At 54.2% G+C, this 18,561-nt stretch overlaps 1 protein-coding gene across 6 annotated transcripts in view; it reads right to left on the minus strand.

Annotated features, from left to right (window-relative positions):
- Positions 1–1,154: 1,154 nt before the first annotated feature.
- BAHD1 (bromo adjacent homology domain containing 1) overlaps positions 1,155–18,561 on the minus strand; it is a 30,431-nt gene continuing 13,024 nt past the window's right edge. For 3 of the 6 annotated variants that reach the window (XM_030930012.1, XM_030930011.1, XM_030930010.1), the window contains 6 exons: positions 10,138–11,583; positions 7,704–8,086; positions 5,391–5,550; positions 4,856–4,932; positions 3,973–4,073; positions 1,155–3,460 (listed from right to left, as the gene is read on the minus strand). In XM_030930012.1, the coding sequence (XP_030785872.1) occupies positions 3,271–3,460; positions 3,973–4,073; positions 4,856–4,932; positions 5,391–5,550; positions 7,704–8,086; positions 10,138–11,569 (2,343 nt within the window). In that variant the 5' untranslated portion in view covers positions 11,570–11,583 and the 3' untranslated portion in view covers positions 1,155–3,270. The remainder of the gene's footprint in view (positions 3,461–3,972; positions 4,074–4,855; positions 4,933–5,390; positions 5,551–7,703; positions 8,087–10,137; positions 11,584–18,561) is intronic. The other 3 variants (XM_030930015.1, XM_030930014.1, XM_030930016.1) reach the window with 2 other exon arrangements.

Consider the following 18,561-nt stretch of genomic DNA (forward strand, 5'->3'; position numbering starts at 1 on the left):
CTTTTAAACCAGGAGAGGAAAAAAAGACCTTAGACCTTTAAAATTTTTTGATAATGTGGCTACATGTGCTCCCTTCTTTAATGTTAGAGGGTAGTTTTCCGTGTTAGCAGTCAGGGTGAGGCAGTGAGAGTCCTTGGACCTGGAACTTATCTCCACACCAATGTCTGTAAGATGAGGACAGGCTACCACTCACCTCAAGGGAGTCTTGTGGACAACACACTGAAGGCAGAACTAGAAAAAGCATGGTGGTGTCTGTGCCACCAATAACTTCTGAAGAAATGTTCCTGCCCACATGCACCATGCGTTAGCAAAATGCAGAAGACGGTGCGGGGTGTGCTGTGTGCTGTGGCTCCCAGGAACCTCTATGGCCTTAGAGCTGCTCCACCTGGAACATGGTCAACACTGAGGCTTCCAGACTGGGACCAGGGCTGGGCTGAAGCAGGGGTCAGCTGGCCACAAACCTTTGGCCCCATGATGTGGCCTTTATTTCCTCAGCAAGCAAGAAGCACCAGCTGCAAGACAGAGGCCCTCGTACAGTGCTGGCCAGTTCCCCAAGGTGATGAGGAGGGATCTTTTTTTTTCTTTCTGAGACAGTATCTCACTGTCACCCAGGCTGCAGTCGTGTGATCACGGCTCACTGCAGCCTCGGACTCCTGGGCTCAAGCAATCCTCCTACCTTTGCCTCCCGACTGAGACTTATATAGGCATGCACTGACAGGCCTGGCTAATTTTAAAATTTTTGCAGAGACATGGTCTATGTTGCCTAGGCTGGTCTTAAACTCCTAGGCTCAAGTAACCCTCCCGCCTCTGCCTCCCAAAGCACTGGGATTACAGGCAGAAGCCACTGCGTGAGAGAAGGTAATGTACCGACTTGGGGGCCAATTTCCAAGTCACTGGCCAGGTGAGGGCTGGCAACCAAAGTATTTTGCACAGACCTAAGCAGGCAGCTGTGGCCACCATGAAATCAAGAAGTCAACTCCAAGTTCCCAGTCCCTCTGTCTCCTCTACTCACTCTCTTTCCCCCTGCTTCCCTGCCCTCTTTGCTCATTGGCCTCAGTGAGCATCCATGCCACAGGGGTCAAAGAGGGACCTCTGAAATAAGAATAGTGAGTCTTTCCACACCCACACACCAAAAGATGAAAGGACACACAGGAAATGATCCTTTTCTAAATCAATACAATTTCTCAAATTTATTTTTTTCTTAAAGAAGTACTTCTAATCTCTGTCAAAAGGGAGGTGAGGAAAGGTCCTTCCTCCCTTGTAAACACTGAAATACAGATCTGGGAAACCAGGATCAACACACACAAAAAGTGCATTTTACAAAATATCAACTAAAATATATTTTACATGGATTATGCTTCCATTGAAATTCTACCAGCTGCATTTTCAGGTTCGAAAAAATATTTCCGCATCTAAGAGATTTCAAAAGCATTTAAGTTCGGGGCAGCAGACCCTACCTCCTGGGAGGAGGGCTATGATCTCCTTTCCTGCTAGGTGAGGCTGCGCTCCTCGGCAGCAAGGGCTCAGAGTGAGCAGGCTCCAAGGCTGGCTCTGCGGAGCCCCCACTGCCACTCTGCCAACCTCATTTATTGCCCCATCCTCCCAGACGGACACCTTCCTCCAAACAGCTTATTCAATACAAGGAGACCCAAGTCCCTTCCCTTCAGGTTTGGGATCAGGCTTCCCAAGCATAAATTCACCTCTGACGCCTCCAGGCCTCACCCAAACCCAATGACCAATCAGGAGCAACTCATCTACTAAGGGGGACAGGGCAGGGCATGTCGGGGGAGCCCTCAGGGTTCATTTCTACCTCCCTCTGCAGCCCCTGCCCAACTGTCCTCACCCAGTGCCACCTCCTCAGCCTGCTGGGTTCGTCTGCCCCTCCTCCCTAAGGGAAGACCCAGGGCTGCAGTTCTCAGCCCTGGCCCCTGCCCCTGGGAGTATGCCCTTGTGGAAGTGCTCAGCTAGCAGGTTCCCAGCGCCACGCCCAAGCCACACTGCACTCCACTCCCTCTCCCACCATGCTCCTCTTTGGTACAAATAGGAAATAGCCAGGCTGCTCCAGCCCCCTCACAAGAGTCTCAGGGCCAGGGCCAAGGCCTAGTCTCCACAAGGACAACAGGGGACTGAGCCTCTTAGTCTACTCTGGGGAGCAGCATGAGGTGAGAACAGGGCCTCTGGGCAACAGGAACAAACTGAAAATGCAGGTCCTTAGCTCCTAGAGTAAGTGGCTGCAGCTCAGCAGGTCTGTGGACTGATACAGTGTTGATTCTCGCTGGGATGTAAATTAGTGCAATCTACAAAAGACTAGGGAAAAGGTGGCAGGGCAAGGGGAGCCACAGCACTCCTTTGGTTTGATTTCAGGTGGGTGTGGCTTGAAAAATCATGTGTGAAGTTCTGCAAGAGGTTTACTGGAACCTCCATGTGTAAGGCAAGAGGAAAAATCTCCAACAAATCAGGTAGCAATTTTCCTTGCCCCCTGCCCCCAACCCTCTCCCAGCACCCATTTTCCCTCCCAGACATGCCAAACCCCATAATCACCAGCTAACTTTCTGGGAAGCCAGACCTGCTGGGTGGCCCTCTCTGGGAGGTGGACAGGAGACTCCCTCAAGCGGGCCACACCCTTGACTGTGAAGGGTGGGTCAACTTGTCCCAGCACCAGTTGCTACTGCAGGGCAAAGGAGGAAAGCCAGACAAAGGCCTCAAGTCTAGGAAGAGGAAGTCAATGCTCTGGAAGCCAGACTCTGGCTCTCCATGCCTCAAAGGAACAAGCTCAGAGCTGTGCTGGGATCTAGGAAACCCTGGTCCCAGGCTGAAGGGGAAGCGGCGGGTCACAGTGGGTGAGGTAAAGCTGGCTCCCACTCCCCCTCTGAGGGCCCGGAGGAGGCTACAGAAGGGCCTGTTGGGTCTGGTTCCTGAAGGACCTTGCCCCTCCTTGCCACCCCCACCCCTCCTAGGGCCCCATGTCTCTCAGGCTTGGCCCAGCCTCAGAGAAGACTACTTCTTCGGAAATCTCCACCCAGGGGAACCACAAAAGGTACCCTGGGCCAAGCTGAGAGCTCTGATGCTTTTCTTATACCCTGGCCTCCCCAGCTCCCTCCCCTGGGGCCCAGAACCCACGGGGGGCCCCTGCCCTCCCCCGCCCAAGAAAACCACAGGCCAGCAAACTTAGGCCTCTGTGGCCCCCTAACCAAGTGCTGTGCTTCAAGCAGTGCCCCCTACCCCGAGCCCCACTTGCCCACGGGTAGCCCCAGCGTGGGCATGAGGAGGCTACTGGGGGTTCTTAAGGATGCGCCCGTGGCGGAAGTCATAGACATGGCGGCAAAGGAACACCAGCTCAGGGTCCGTGTCCTCTGGCACTGTGCGGTGGGGTGGGGTGGAGTAGTCTGCAGAGGGGGGAACCAGTGCTGTCTTTCGGCTGGGAAGGCCTTCGCCTCGGCGCTTGGCCATGGCACAGAACCTGCAGAGAGATACCATTCACTGTCTTTACTACAGTCACTTTTGCAGGAAGACCAACTCCTTCCCTACCCTACCCTACCCTACTCTACTCTACCCAGAGAGCTAGGCTATCCTAGCTCCCCAAGGGGTGGTGCTGTCTCCACCCATTCCAGGGGTGATGTCTGCTCTGCCAACCACCAGGCTATCTTCTCTGTCACTGGAGAACCACACTTGCCAGGGCCTCCCTCCATTCACCTGCCAATTCGCCTAAATTTTTTCCAAGAGCAGTAATGTTACCCCCCAACTCTGCTCCAACCATTCTACCTCAGTGTGGCAACAATTTTTCTTTCTTCCAAAAAAGAATCAGATGGTAGAGGCAGGCAATAAGGAAGGAAGTCCTGGGAGATTAGGCTCAGTGAGTAAGATCAGGTAGAGAGCAGAATGAGATCCTCTCGGGAAATTCCAAGCAGCCCCCAAATATGCCTGGGGAGCCTGAGGGAAGAGGCCAGCCAGAGGGTGTAGGGAACCACCCACCTGCAGTACTCGGCAAAAGTCAGCACATAGCACTTCTCCTCGATGCAGGCCACACTGTTCTGGTCCTGATGTCGCGATGCAAAGACTTCATTCTGCAAGGGCTCAAAGGGAGACAGGTGGAGGTTGTTACCAGGGCTGGAAAGCACCTCATTCCAGGAGCAAGGCGTACATTAACCCCTCTGCTGGCCTGAGATGACTCCAGCAAGCCAGGAAGCTTCCCTGGAAATTCAGTCTAAGTATGCCTCACCTACTGCCTCCAGGTATTCCTCCTGAGTCCCTTCTAGGTCCCCGCCTTCTCCAGAATAGCCAGGTATCTGCTCCAGCCCCTGACTGTCACTGACCTCCCAACCCCCAGCTCTGCCTAGCGTAGGAGAGGGGAAATGTTCATCTTTCCAGTTAGATGAAAAGTCCCTGCAAGGGAAAGTGAAATAACAGGTGAGCCCAGGGCACACACAGATGGCACTCACCTCTTTTAGCACACAGTTGGTGGAGAGCCTATGGGGTGTTAGGAGGAGTCTTTTCTCCCCTCCCCTCCCATACTACAGACAATACCAAAAGTGACCAGCTATGCAGCTCCACCTCACCTCTCCTGTTGCCAGGAGAACACATCCATTTGCTCTCACTAGCACCTGCTACCTTGAGGGTTCCCTTTCTGTTCCCCTTTTTAAGACAAAGGTGATTATTTCCTTTGAAACATGAATTGGGGCAGTGTTGGAAAAAGAGAATAAATCCTGGGTCCTTTCCCAGGTTCTCTGGAGTCCAAAGTGACAAGCGCAGGGATGTGACTACAGCCCATGGCTGCCCTCCCCCTACCACGTCTTAGTGCCATAACCTTTCCCTCTGTCTCTCCTGCCCTCCCTGACCCATCTGCCGGGCAGCTCACCTCGTGCATGCTGGGACTGCGGCCTCCCTGTAAGTGCTCAGGTCTGTAATACCACAGGAGGCTCATCATCAGCTCTCCTGGGGGGACAATACAGTGGTTATAGCTTGAACTGGCAACTTGTGTTACTTAGGCAGAGAGGCTGGCTGGTTGCCCTGGAGGTTCATTCAACCTCAATGCCTGGCCCAATCCTGCAGGCTCCGGCCACCCATGTCCCCTGCCCCAGGCCAAGCATTCAGTGGCCTGGAATGCTGTTAGGCATGGAGGGAGAAGGGGGAGAAGGCACTGACAGGTGAGGTGGGGGGACAGGTGCCCAGGCTCTGCTGGCTGCAAAGGTTAATGAGCTGATCCAACCCAAGCCACAAGGTCACCCACAGCCCTCGGCAGCAGACAGACCCCGGCCGAGTGGAAGGCAGACTCTGTGCCAGGAACACAGGGAGACTCATGCCAGGTCAAACTCCAGGCAGGGGCCAATCTGGGGCCTACAGTTCTGCTGAAGACAGCTGCCCCTTGGGTACCCAGCCAGAGGGAGAGGTACCTGACTCGGGGTTCTCCCAGAGGGCAGAGATCTTGGCCACATAAGGTGTGGAGGTCTTTCGTGGGCCTGACTTGAGGAGGACAGTGTCCCGGACTCGGATTGTCTCCCCATGCCGCTCTACCGCCTGGTAGCTCTTTCGGATGGCTGGTTCCGGCTCATCCTAGGCAACAAACCAATGACACAAATAGGCTTGCAAGGCCACACTGAGAGTAAGGACAGAGGGAGGGAATGACATCCTCTCCATCCTTTCCTCAAGGTAGTCAAACCACTACCTCGGTTTTATCAAACCACTATCCCTGTTTAGATGGGGCTGGGGAATTCTCATGGTTGGAGAAAGGATAGGAAATGGGAACAGGGGTGGAAAAGTGGCCTGATGCTTCTGGGGCTGAGGTCTGACCACCACACCCTTGACAGCTGACTCTCACTCTAAGCCCCCCAGTGCTGGGTAAGTGCTCATGCTTCCTAATGGAACAAGTCTCGGTCTGAATCCTTAAACCACTGTTATAAGGGGCACAGCCTTTGACAAATTATTTCAAGTATTGCTAAGCCTCAGCTCCCACATCTGTAAAATGGAATTATAGGAAGATGGGATATATATCACATAGGATAGTGGCGAGGATTAAAGGGAATAATACTTACAAAGTGCTTAGCTCAGTTCTGGCATCTAAGATGTGCTCAATAAATTTTATTTATTTGTTTATTTATTTATTTATTTTTAGAGACAGGGTCTCACTCTGTTACCCAGGCTGGAATGCAGTGGTACAATCATAGTTCACTGCAGCCTCAACCTCCTGGACTCAAGCGATCCTCCTGCCTCAGCTTCTCAAGTAGCTAGGACTACAGATGCATGCCACCATGCCTGGCTAACTAAAAAAAACGTTTTTCTGTAGAGACAGGATCTTGCTATGTTGCCCAGGTTGGTCTTGAACTCCTGAGCTCAAACAATCCTCCAGCATCAGCCCCTGAAAGCTCTGGGATTATATGCATAAGCCACCTTGCCCAGCCTCAATAAATTCTAGTTGACATTCTTTTTAATTAATTAATTACTTTTTTTTTTTTTGAGGCGGAGTCTCGCTCTGTCACCCAGGTTGGAGTGCAGTAGCCGGATCTCAGCTCACTGCAAGCTCCGCCTCCCGGGTTCACGCCATTCTCCTGCCTCAGCCTCCGGAGTAGCTAGCTAATTTTTTGTATTTTTAGTAGAGGCGGGGTTTCACCGTGTTCGTCAGGATGGTCTCGATCTCCTGACCTCGTGATCCGCCTGCCTCGGCCTCCCAAAGTGCTGGGATTACAGGTGTGAGCCACTGCGCCCAGCCAATTAATTACTTTTTTTTTTTTTTTTTTTTGAGACGGAGTCTCACTCTGTCGCCGGGGCTGGAGTGCAGTGGCCGGATCTCAGCTCACTGCAAGCTCCGCCTCCCGGGTTCACGCTATTCTCCTGCCTCAGCCTCCGGAGTAGCTGGGACTACAGGCACCCGCCACCTCGCCCGGCTAGTTTTTTTGTATTTTTTAGTAGAGACGGGGTTTCACCGTGTTAGCCAGGATGGTCTCGATCTCCTGACCTCGTGATCCGCCCGTCTCGGCCTCCCGAAGTGCTGGGATTACAGGCTTGAGCCACCGCGCCCGGCCCCAATTAATTACTTTTAAGAGCCAGGGTCTCACTCTGTCATCCAGGCTGGAGTGCAGTGGTGCAATCAGCTCACTGCAGCCTTGAACTCCTGGACCTAAGCAATTCTCCCACTTCAGCCTCCCGGTACACAGCACCATGCGGCTAATGTTTTTACTTTGTAGAGATGAGGTCTATATTGCTCAGGCTTCTCTCGAACTTCTGGCCTCATGTGATCTTACCACCTCCATCACCCAAAGTACTGGGATTAAAGATGTGAGCCACTGCACCTGGCCTCTTTTCATCATCCCAGATGTTCTCTGTATCACTAATTTTCTCTGTGCATTCCAACTTCCTCTATACACTTATCCAGAAAAGTTCTCCATTGACAGTCCTCCATTTTACAATCCAGGGTATAAGGGACAGAGTGAGCAGTGAGGGGAGGGGAAGACACTCACAGAGATGGCAGCTACCAGCTATGACTGTGTGTCTCCTGACCTCCCTGGGGTGTCTGGTACAGGATCAGTAGGGGGCTAGGAAAGCAAGCTGGGTGGGCCAGCATGGCTGATTCCTGGGATACAAGTAAACTGGAGTCCCTTGTCACCTCTCAGAGTAGCTAGAACCAGGTGCTCCTAGCACCTACCTCACTGCAAGTCATGTGTCCCCACTGCCTCCCTCCCTCTTGTCATCAGCTAAGAGCTGGCACTTACCAAGACATACACGGCCTTCTCACAGGCAGCCCCAACAGGTACCCAGCCATTAGTGCGGCGGCGACGGCGGCGGCGAGGGCGTGGGCGCTGGACACGTGGCTGCTTGGGGTGACTGGGCCTGCGGGCTGCCTTGCTCCTTGCAGTGTGCCTGCAGCTGGAGCCCGTGCGCAGACCTGACTTAGAACCACTGGGTGGTTTGGCGCTCTGAGGGCACGCACGGGCTACTGTCTGAGGCTCCGAGGTGGGTGTCTGAAGATGGGGGACGGGCTCTGCTGCAGGCGGTACACTGGGTACAGGGCATCCCAGGAGTGGGTGGGCGGGTGAGGCTGGGTGGCCAGCTTCTGGGAGAGGAAATTCCAACTGGCTCAGGGATCTGCAGCCTTCTAGGAAAGGGAGAGAGTGGGTCAGGACAGGACAAGCAGTGACCCCCATCACCCATCTGTTTCAGAACCTGCTCCTGTCTTAATTCTAAGTGTGCAACCAAAGGCCACTGAGGTGGCCAATGGGATCAGAGGCCTTTTTATGGATTGTCAGAGTGACTCTCTAAGGGGACGGGGTGTTTCCTGATCTTGGAGACTGGCCAGCTCCCCTTTTAGTCTGAAAGAGAGGTGGTTGGAACATCCTTTTTAACTCTAAACTTTTTTTTTTTTTTTTAAGACAGTCTCGCTCTGTTGCCCAGGCTGGAGTGCAGTGGCCCTATCTTGGCTCACTTCAACCTCCACCTCCCGGGTTCATGTATTTCTCCTGCCTCAGCCTCCTGAGTAGCTGGGATTACAGGTGCCCACCACCACACCCAGCTAATTTTTTTGTATGTTTAGTAGAGATAAGGTTTCACCACATTAGACAGGCTGGTCTCAACCTACTGAGCTCAGGCAATCTGCCCGCCTCAGTCTCCCAAAGTGCTAGGATTACAGGCATGAGCCACCGTGCCTGGCCCTGATATTAATTTTCTAAGGCTTTCATAATGCCTGAGAATAGGGTTCTGGAATCGGACAGCCTGGGTTCTGCCACTTACTAGCCATGTGACTTCAGGCAAGTCACTTAACCCTCAGAGCAATATAAATAGTAGTTACAAATATCACATTTGGTAACTGGCTGGTTTTTTTATGAACACATTAACTCATTTCATCCTTACAAAACCCCTATGAGGTAGGTATCATTACCCCCATTTTATAGTTAAGAAAACTGAGACACAGAGCAGTTACTGACTTGTCCCATAGTCACATGGCTAGGGAAGTGGGGGAGAACATTCTACTCCAGGCAGTCTGGCTCCAGAGTCTGTGCTCCATTACATGGCAAGCAGCCTCCCATATGTAAAGCACTGAGAACAGTGCCTGGTACATGGTGTCTACTGGTGTCCTTATTATTAGGGGGAGAGGATGAGGGTCTAGACTTGGGGAATGGCACAAAAAAAGAAGGAAAACCCTCAGCAGCAGCCTGTTCTCATGTCAGAAGAATTCTAACTCAAGCCACAACCTGAAATAACCAGTCTGGCCAGGGCCAACTGGTCTATAAAGTTGTTTTATAGACCCCTACAAGAAAGGATGTGGGGGGAAGGGAGATCTGGAAGGTCCAGCCCTCACCTCCCCAGCAGCAGGCCAGACCTGCTGGCCAGCATGTCTCATTTCCACCCAGGAGGCAGGCAGGGAGCCTGGAGAGGCAGGTGAGGATACCTCTGCCAGTTCAGGGAAGAGAAATGATTCTGGGAGTGTCTCAACAGCCAGAGCATGGGCAGGTGTCTGGGTCTTGTCAGGCAGGCAGACACCAAAGCTGTGGGCCCTGATTGCATTCCATCCACGTCAGGGAACTGTTTGTCTGTTCTCGTGGTGTACCCTCTCTATCCACACCCAGCAAAGTGATGCTCAGTCTGGGCACTTCTTTTTCAAGGCCTGTACAGCCAGGGCAAAGCTGCCCTGTGCAGTAGGTACCACCTACTGAGTCTGGTACCTACCACTCTTCCCATGAATGCTGAACTTCGCCAGCACGCAGAGAGTACTGGTTTCTAAAAAGTAAGGAATTCTAGCTTTCCTCGAGGAGGGCAGAAGGGCCGGGCCATTAGAACAGTTTGGTAAAAGTCCTAATTCCAATAACTAACCTGCTATTCAGAGTCTAAGAAGGGGTATCCCAGGATGAGGAGGGAAGAGAGGCCTTTCTGTGGCCTGTACCACTGCAATGCTACCTAACTGCCAGGCCAAGAATCTCCACAGGCAGCCTGGGAAGAGCAAGGCTGTCCACAACCATAGATGGGGCCCTGTTCTTGGGAATGCTCCTCTGCTTGGGGCACAGACTACGGGAGTTCTCGCTTCTGAAAGCCCCTACCTTCCAGTTAGCAGCCAGACCCCAAGGGAGACCTCTGCTCAGATCAACAGCCCAACCTCCTGGGATGCCATGTCTCTGAGACTCCCCAGTTTATCCCGGACCCAGGACGCCTTACCTGCTGCAAAAGGCATTTTGTATGGGCAGCCGCCACAGGCAGTGCCAGCGCGGGTGAGAGACAGGGGCAACACTCCGCAGATGCTGTAGCCACTCGCTCCAGTGTCCTCACTAGAGCAGTAGCGAGAGGAGCCCCAGGGAGGGTGCTGAAAAGGGGTGCCTGAGGGCACTGAGCTCGGGGCTAAGAGGAGCCCCTCTTCTTGAGGTGCAGCCACTGGGGATAGCTTGCCCTCTGGGAGCATGGGGCAGGGCGAGTAGCCCCCACACTGCAGCCCCTCTTGGCCACAGTACAGGTAGAAGCTGCCTAGTGCAGTGAGCTCGGGCCCAACACACAGGCCACTATAGTCGGCAGGGTTGCCAGGCATCGGCAGCGGAGACAGCTGAGGTGTGGGGAACGAGGGCTGATGCAGTTCCTGCTTAGGGGCAGGTGACTCCTCGCCTGGGCGCCCAGGCTCTGGCTTCAGAGCCGCCTGTCCACCCATCAGCAGGGGTAGGTGAGGGCGCAGTCCCAAAGGGCTCTCCAGAGCCTTGCTCAGGGGCTGATGAGATGGCTGGACGGATGGTCCACGAGGAATTGTAGATGGCCATGGCTCATCAGGGCAGCCTTGCCAGCCGGGTGGGCCTGCAGCCTCCCCAGAGCTGGCCCCCTGCCAAGCCTTGGGATAGTTCTTGCCAGTGACCTTGGGCCACTTTGGCCTCGGGGCCTTGGGTGCTGGGGGCTCAGTGGACCGCCCATCTACTTCTGCATGGGCACGAGGCAGACGCAGGGGTAGCTCCCGCTCCTGGCTCAGCTTTAGGAAAGCAGCTGCATTCAGGCTAGCCAGTCTCTTGGGAGCTGGGTCTCCATCTCGGCGGGGACCTTCATCTGGTGCTGGCTCTGGAGACAGGTCCCGACTTCCTCCTCCAAGGTCCCCCAGCCGGGGCCGCTTCTTGGAGGAGGACCAGCCCCCAGTAGCACGGTCACGGTCACGGCTGCGGTGGGGATCCGCTGCTCGACTGCGGCGGGTGCCTGCCAGGCTGCTGGTGTCCTCTCGCTCCAGCAGCAGGTTATTGAGAGCTTCGGCATTGAGGGAGGCCAGGCGCCGCTTGCGGGGCTGGGCAAGGCCAGGGTCCTCACTGGATGGGGCTGGGCTGGGGGGCTTGGGCAGGTCAGGCGGTAGCTCATCAGCCTCATCTGCACTCCGGGGACCGGCCACATTCTCCAGGCGAGTCAGCAGCACTTTGCAGGCCTTGGGCTTCTCAGGAACCAATGGGCGCTTACGAAGTGGGTAGTTCTTGCGGCGCCCTGTGAGGTGACCTGGGCTCTCGGGCACGCCTGGCTCCACACCCTCAGCCCCCTGCTCCATGTTGCTGTCTTCCATCTGCAGGGGCTCTCGGCGGCCACTGGGGCCCGAACTCAGCATGGGAAGAGACTTTCTCCGAGTGTGTGTCATGGAGTACTTCCAACCTGCAGGACAGAAGGTGGGCAATGAGAGAAGCCCTCTCTGGCCTGCCCCTGCCTGCTTTCTCTCCCATTGCAGCCTACCCAGCCCCAGGTGCAGTGACCCTGGCCTCCAGTATGGGTTTTCCCAGGACTCCCCTTCCAGAGTGTGAAAGTGCAGTGGAATCAGGCTACCAGCAGCTGTGCAAGGACTGGTTCCTCCTTTTTCCTTTTAGCCTAGGGTTATCTCTGAACTAAGCCCCTGAAAAGCCTAGGGAGCAATGCAGACCCCAGGGACAGGGGATAGGAGGAGCTGGTGGCAAAGCTCTTTGTTTTCTTTCCGTCCTTCTCTCACTAGATACTCATCACTGCATAGGAGGAGGCTCTGAAGATAGAGCCTCCCAAAATGGGGGCTTGGGTGGTAGGAGTCCATCTATTCTTTATTATTTTTATTATTATTATTTGAGAGACGGAGTCTCGCTGGAGTGCAGTGGCGGGATCTCAGCTCACTGCAAGCTCCGCCTCCCAGGTTCATGCCATTCTCCTGCCTCAGCCTCCCAAGTAGCTGGAACTACAGGTGCCCGCCACCATGCCCGGCTAATTTTTTTTTGTATTTTTAGTAGAGGGGGGTTTCACCATGTTAGTCAGGATGGTCTCGATCTCCTGACCTCGTGATATGCCCACCTCAGCCTCCCAAAGTGCTGGGATTACAGGCGTGAGCTGCTGTGCTTGGCCAGGAGTCCATCTATTCTTTCAAAAGTATAACCAAGGCATTAACAACCCCCTCCCCAAACACAGGGCTTCTGAGGTTGGCCACAGGAGGATAAGAAGACAGATAGTGAAGAGTTGAGATGGGGAACCCGCCTGCTGGGCCATGAAGAAGGCAAAGTTCAGTCTCTGAGGACTCCTCCCCTGGCACATAAAGCAAGACCACCACAACCTGGGTCTGGCTCGAAAAGCTCTATCAAGGGTAAAGGCCTGGCTTTGAGGGGCCCATGGTGGAGAGGTCTCAGCTTTGAGGGGCCCATGGTGGAGAGGTCTCAGCTTTGAGGGGCCCATGGTGGAGAGGTCTCAGCTTTGAGGGGCCCATGGTGGAGAGGTCTCAGCTTTGAGGGGCCCATGGTGGAGAGGTCTCAGCTTTGAGGGGCCCATGGTGGAGAGGTCTCAGCTTTGAGGGGCCCATGGTGGAGAGGTCTCAGCTTTGAGGGGCCCATGGTGGAGAGGTCTCAGCTTTGAGGGGCCCATGGTGGAGAGGTCTCAGCTTTGAGGGGCCCATGGTGGAGAGGTCTCAGCTTTGAGGGGCCCATGGTGGAGAGGTCTCAGCTTTGAGGGGCCCATGGTGGAGAGGTCTCAGCTTTGAGGGGCCCATGGTGGAGAGGTCTCAGCTTTGAGGGGCCCATGGTGGAGAGGTCTCAGCTTTGAGGGGCCCATGGTGGAGAGGTCTCAGCTTTGAGGGGCCCATGGTGGAGAGGTCTCAGCTTTGAGGGGCCCATGGTGGAGAGGTCTCAGCTTTGAGGGGCCCATGGTGGAGAGGTCTCAGCTTTGAGGGGCCCATGGTGGAGAGGTCTCAGCTTTGAGGGGCCCATGGTGGAGAGGTCTCAGCTTTGAGGGGCCCATGGTGGAGAGGTCTCAGCTTTGAGGGGCCCATGGTGGAGAGGTCTCAGCTTTGAGGGGCCCATGGTGGAGAGGTCTCAGCTTTGAGGGGCCCATGGTGGAGAGGTCTCAGCTTTGAGGGGCCCATGGTGGAGAGGTCTCAGCTTTGAGGGGCCCATGGTGGAGAGGTCTCAGCTTTGAGGGGCCCATGGTGGAGAGGTCTCAGCTTTGAGGGGCCCATGGTGGAGAGGTCTCAGCTTTGAGGGGCCCATGGTGGAGAAGTTTCATTTGAACTTCGGTTCAAATTCCAGGCAAGAGCAGCCCAAAGGGTGCCAGTACCTAGGGCAAGGGTAACAGTATGGCCGGGATCAGCATATTCCTGGGGGTAGAGAAAACCCAGGGGCTGCACACTAGACCTGCCAAACCGCTTTAAACCCCTGCCGGCCACAAAGAGTTGGGAAAAGAAAGTATCAAAGAGAAGCACTAACACAGGAGACAAACGCGCTGCCTTGCTAGTTGTGCTCAGTTCTCCCTCTTTGTAGGCAGGGGCAGGATGCAAGGAGATGGGGAAGAGTCTCAGGAAGCCCAAAGCCCCTGACAGGAAATGCATATGACCAGGCATCATCCCTTAACTTTGCTTGGCAAAATACTCCAACATACACCTGCGGCAGCCTGAGCCCCAGTTCTGAGTGAGAGGCCAGAGCTGGCTGTGCACTGGAAGCTGGCATAGCCAAGGCAATGAAGAACTGCAGGAGGCGGTGGTCAGAGACTACAGAGCTGTTCACTTCCTACCACTCAACCCAAAGCACAGGGGCTGGCAAGTAAGGTGCCAGACAAGTTCTGTCCCTCACCAGGCACCCCTGCAACCCATCCCCACCCAGCAGGCCCGGGCTTTTCAGCTTAATTTCCCCACTGCTATTGTTGTTCACACTCATTCTACAGAGGAACTGAGAGTGGTCCCTGCTGGGCCAGGATTTAACCCTGAAAGTCCCAAGCCTGAGGGCTCCCAGGCATTCCTGAATCTTCCCCTGTTAGCTCCCATGGCCTTGGGCCAGTGGGTGGGGTCACTGGACACCTCCACTCCAGAGACATGCTGCATTAGTTGAGAAAGAGTTCTCAGAAAACCAGGCTGAGGGTGGCGTGGGCAACCCTCACCCGAGAAAGGACACGGAAAACTGGAAAGGAGAGGCAGCACGCCAGGCTTTGCTCTGGCCACGTGCGGGGACTTGCCACTGCTCAGAGACCAGACCCCGGGCAAGACAGAGTCACAGAAGGCAAATCCATTCATTCCTGAAGCACAGACGGAGAGCTCCTAAAAAATCCCAGGCATCTGCTAGGTTCCATAAGTCTCTTTCCTGCTTGTAATCAGGGTGACCACCCGTCCCTGTCTGCTCAGCAGGCTTACTGGCAATGCCAGGCGTGGTGGCTCACGCTCGTAATCCCCACACTTTGGGAGGTCCAGGCGGGTGGATCACGATGTGTCAGGAGATCAAGACCATCCTGGCTAATATGGTGAAACCCCGTCTCTACTAAAAATACAAAAAAAAAAAAAAATTTAGTTGGGCATGGTGGCCCATGCCTGCAGTCCCAGCTACTCGGGAGGCTGAGGCAGAAGAATCACTTGAACCTGGGAGGTGGAGGTTGCAGTAAGCCAAGATTGCACCACTGCACTCCAGCCTGGGCGACAGAGCGAGACTCTGTCTCAAAAAAAATAAAATAAAATAAAAAGCATCCCATTGCTTATAACCCACAGGCCCTTCTCTCATATCCAGGCACCCCTGTGCTGGAGGTGGAAGAGCAAGCAATGAGAAGCAGCAGAAGCACATCAGTACTCCCTAGGAAGCCCAGGTCCAGCCCTCTCCAACTCCCAAGAGGCCTGGAGATGATGGATGAGTGAACAGACCATGCATCTGAGCAGGGGCCAAAGCCCCTCAACAGGCCCCAAGTTACCAGAGGTGCTGGGCCTAGGAACGGCTGGGAGGCAAGGTCGAGATCACCTGGGCTTGTGGTCTTTGAGGATAAGAACGCGAAGTACAAAGTGAGGAGAAGGCAGTTGGGAAAGACAGCACAGGGAGGTGCTGTCAGGCCTGACTAGTGGAAGCGTTCTTAGCAGGGGGATGATTGGCCACCCCGACCTCTAGTTTGCTGGGAGACTGGCTGCATGGGCAGACGGTCCTCGATCTCGGGATAGTTGTCCCCACTCAGTCCTCCCCTCTCAATACACAGAGGTCCCAAGCAGAGAGAGGTGGGAAAGGAGTCAGTGCCTTGACTACACAGCTTCCACTTTCAGGAGTCTGAGCCCAGAACCTTTGAGAATCTGTTCCCTGTGGACCAATGTTGCTCTTTAACCTCTCATTCAGCTTTCCAGTCCCTCAGGGACATCCACTGCTCCCCTGGGGGGTAGGGTGCTGACCATCCCGGGAAGCCTCTGAATCACAGGGTGCGAGTCACATTTCCAAATCGAGCAGAACAGCCTCCTGCTAGCCTCCCTAAAATCTGCCAAATCCTCTGTCACTCACTAAAAACACCCAAAGCCATCAAAAGCATATCACAAAACAACTCCTAGCTTTCCTGTGGTGCAAAGTCCAGCCACTCAGCATCCTAAGGAGAGGCTGGGGTCTCTGCTGCCTGCCTCTCGCTGCACTCCAATCTAGGGAAAGCATGTGTGAGTCATGCTTTGAAGACAGACAAAGCAGCAAGAAGCTTGGCTGCAACTTTTTCCCTGGGGTGGAGCTGGGCGGAGGGGCTACAAGCCTGCCAGGGCCCCTCCAACCCACAAGAGATGGCCCAGCTACAGGGCTGGTTGGGGAAAGGGGATCCCAGAAAAGTAGTAGGCTTGGTTCCCCTCTCCTAGCCCTGCCAATCCTCCTGCTGCCCCTCCCACTTATGCACTAGCTCACCCAGAAACTTTCAACCACTACTGGGGGACAAGGTACACTGGGGTTCTCTCAGCACTATCCCCTCCTCTCTGGGAAGCTGTGTCCTCCCAGACACGAGTGGTCCATGCCCCCTTGGGAAGGTCTCTAGGAGGGATTCCCAGGGCACTTTCTTGACACTAGAAGATGTCAAGAAAACTCTCACTGGAGAAAACCAGTTTGATGGTCCCCAGCTCTGATACAGCTGCCAGGAAGGATAGTGGTTGGCTGGTGGGCATACAGACCAAAGACCCAGAGAAGTACAGGTTGAATCCCAAATCCTCAGACATGTACTCTAAAGACAGCAAACAGGCCACCTTCACCTCAGGGGCATCAGGATTTCAAAATTGAGGGGGAGGTCAGGCCCAGTTAAAACTGTCACAGTAGGGTCTGGGAGTAGTCATCTCCACAGCAGCAGAAGGGGACAGACAGATGCCCTGCTGTGGCCCTCAGGCTGCAGCAGCACCATACACCAACCCTACCAGCACCAGCAGAGCACAACCAAGGTGCTTCGCGCTGGGCTGAAGGTTCAAGGGAGAGTCAGAGGCCCAGAGGAGCACGGGGTGCTGGCACTGCTTTGGGGAAACAAGGGTGGGGGCCTGCAAGGGCAGGTCACAGCCCAGATCACTCCCACAAGCAGGGGCTGCCCAGGGCAGGAAGTGGCCCTCAGTTGTGGTTGCTGCTTTCCCCTTACTTACCCAGCTCTGGGTTGCACCCCGCACACCATCCTGAGGGTTTCAGGATGCACTTTAAATTTTGCTTTTCAGGCTTCTTTGGTTTTTCTTTTTTGTTGTTGTCTGAGACAGGGTCTTGCTTTGTTGCTCAGGCTGGAGTGCACTGGTGCAATCATGGCTCATGGCAGCCTTGAACTCCCAGACTCAAGTGATCTTTCCACCTCAGCCTCCCGAGTAACTGAGACTATAAGCGTGTGCCACCATGCCCAGGTAATTTGGTAGAGACAGGTTGCGGGGGGGAGGGGTGCAGAGGGCCTCACTATGTTGTCCAGGCTGGTCTCAAACTCCTGGGCTCAGGTAATCCTCCCACCTTGGCCTCCCACAGTGCTGGGATTACAGGCATGAGCCATCAGACCCAGCCCGGTTTATTTTTAATGAGAGGGAGGGAATCATGGCAGTCTTAGATAAGGGCAGACCCAGGTCATCTGAGTGAGGGCTGCGAAGGACCCTGCCCCATTAGAAGCCACCTCCTTCCAATTACAGCTAAAACCACAACTGGAGCTGAGTTCAGCATTGTCCTCCTCTGCATTCTCTCGGAATAACCCCTCCCCATCCGTGAAAGGAATAAAACACTTGTCATGAGCACTGAATTTCTTGAATCTTCTATCAGAGAAGAAAAGTGGAAAGGGCACAAAACCAGGCTCCTTTTCACTTAAATTTAGTTGCTGTTACTTTATGGAGAAACAGGTGAAGCTGCTGAAATTCTTATGGTAAAGCCACGTAAAGACACAACTGGTAGCTACTGAATCTCTTAAAGAGCTGGTAAGCCGGGTGTGGTGGCTCACACCTGTAATCCCAGCACTTTGTGAGGCCAAGGGGGGCGGATCACGAGGTCAGGAGATCAAGACCATCCTGGCTAACGCGGTGAAACCCCGTCTCTACTAAAGTACAAAAAATTAACCAGGTGTGGTGGTGGGCATCTGTAGTCCCAGCTACTCGGGAGGTTGAGGCAGGAGAATGGCATGAACCTGGGAGGCAGAGCTCACAGTGAGCCGAGATTGAGCCACTGTACTCCAGCCTGGGCGACAGAGCGAGACTCCGTCTCAAAAAAAAAAAAAAAAAAAAAGAGCTGGTAAAGCAGAAAGAACCAAAGCATTGAGTCAGGCAGACCTGGATTTAAATGCTGTCCCTCCTGAGCAATGTATTTAACTTTTCCAAACTCCAGATCCCTCATCTAAGATGGATATACCAAAAAGAGTCTTCCTTAAGAATGGTGGTAAGCAGAGGCAGTCAGGCCAACTTCCCCCAACCTTCCAACCCGACAGAGGAGGGAAGCTGGCCCTGGCTGGCCATTCCCCACAGCAGGAGCCTGGGACAGATTCCACCTACCCCAGTGAGAAATCTGAAAATCCAAGCTTGCACCTGAACTTTGCTCTGCCACTATTCCACTAAATACACTCTAAGCGCCCACCCCAAGGAAAGATAATGATGATGACACTCCTCCTTTTCCCTTGCAGGGCCCAGTGTGGGGTGAATTGTGGGGGGTTCAGTTTACAACTCAGCAAGAGGGCTGGGGCAGAAACTATCCCAACAGACCCTGAACAGCAGCTCTGTGCCTCTGAGAAACACTCAACTCTACAGTGAAAGGCCAGGTTCCTCAGATGCTAACAGCAGGGCTAGACCCACAAGGTGAGGTCAGAGGGTGTGCGTCCTGCCTGTCTGTGCCACCTGAATGAGGCTTCAGTGCGGGCACCCATGCAGAGCCGAAGTCTCAGCTACAAGGAGCACTGTCCTCAGAGAGAGCAGAGGCCTCAGCCACTAGC

The sequence above is a fragment of the Rhinopithecus roxellana genome, chromosome 5, assembly GCF_007565055.1.
Source record: "Rhinopithecus roxellana isolate Shanxi Qingling chromosome 5, ASM756505v1, whole genome shotgun sequence".
Lineage (NCBI taxonomy): Eukaryota > Metazoa > Chordata > Mammalia > Primates > Cercopithecidae > Rhinopithecus > Rhinopithecus roxellana.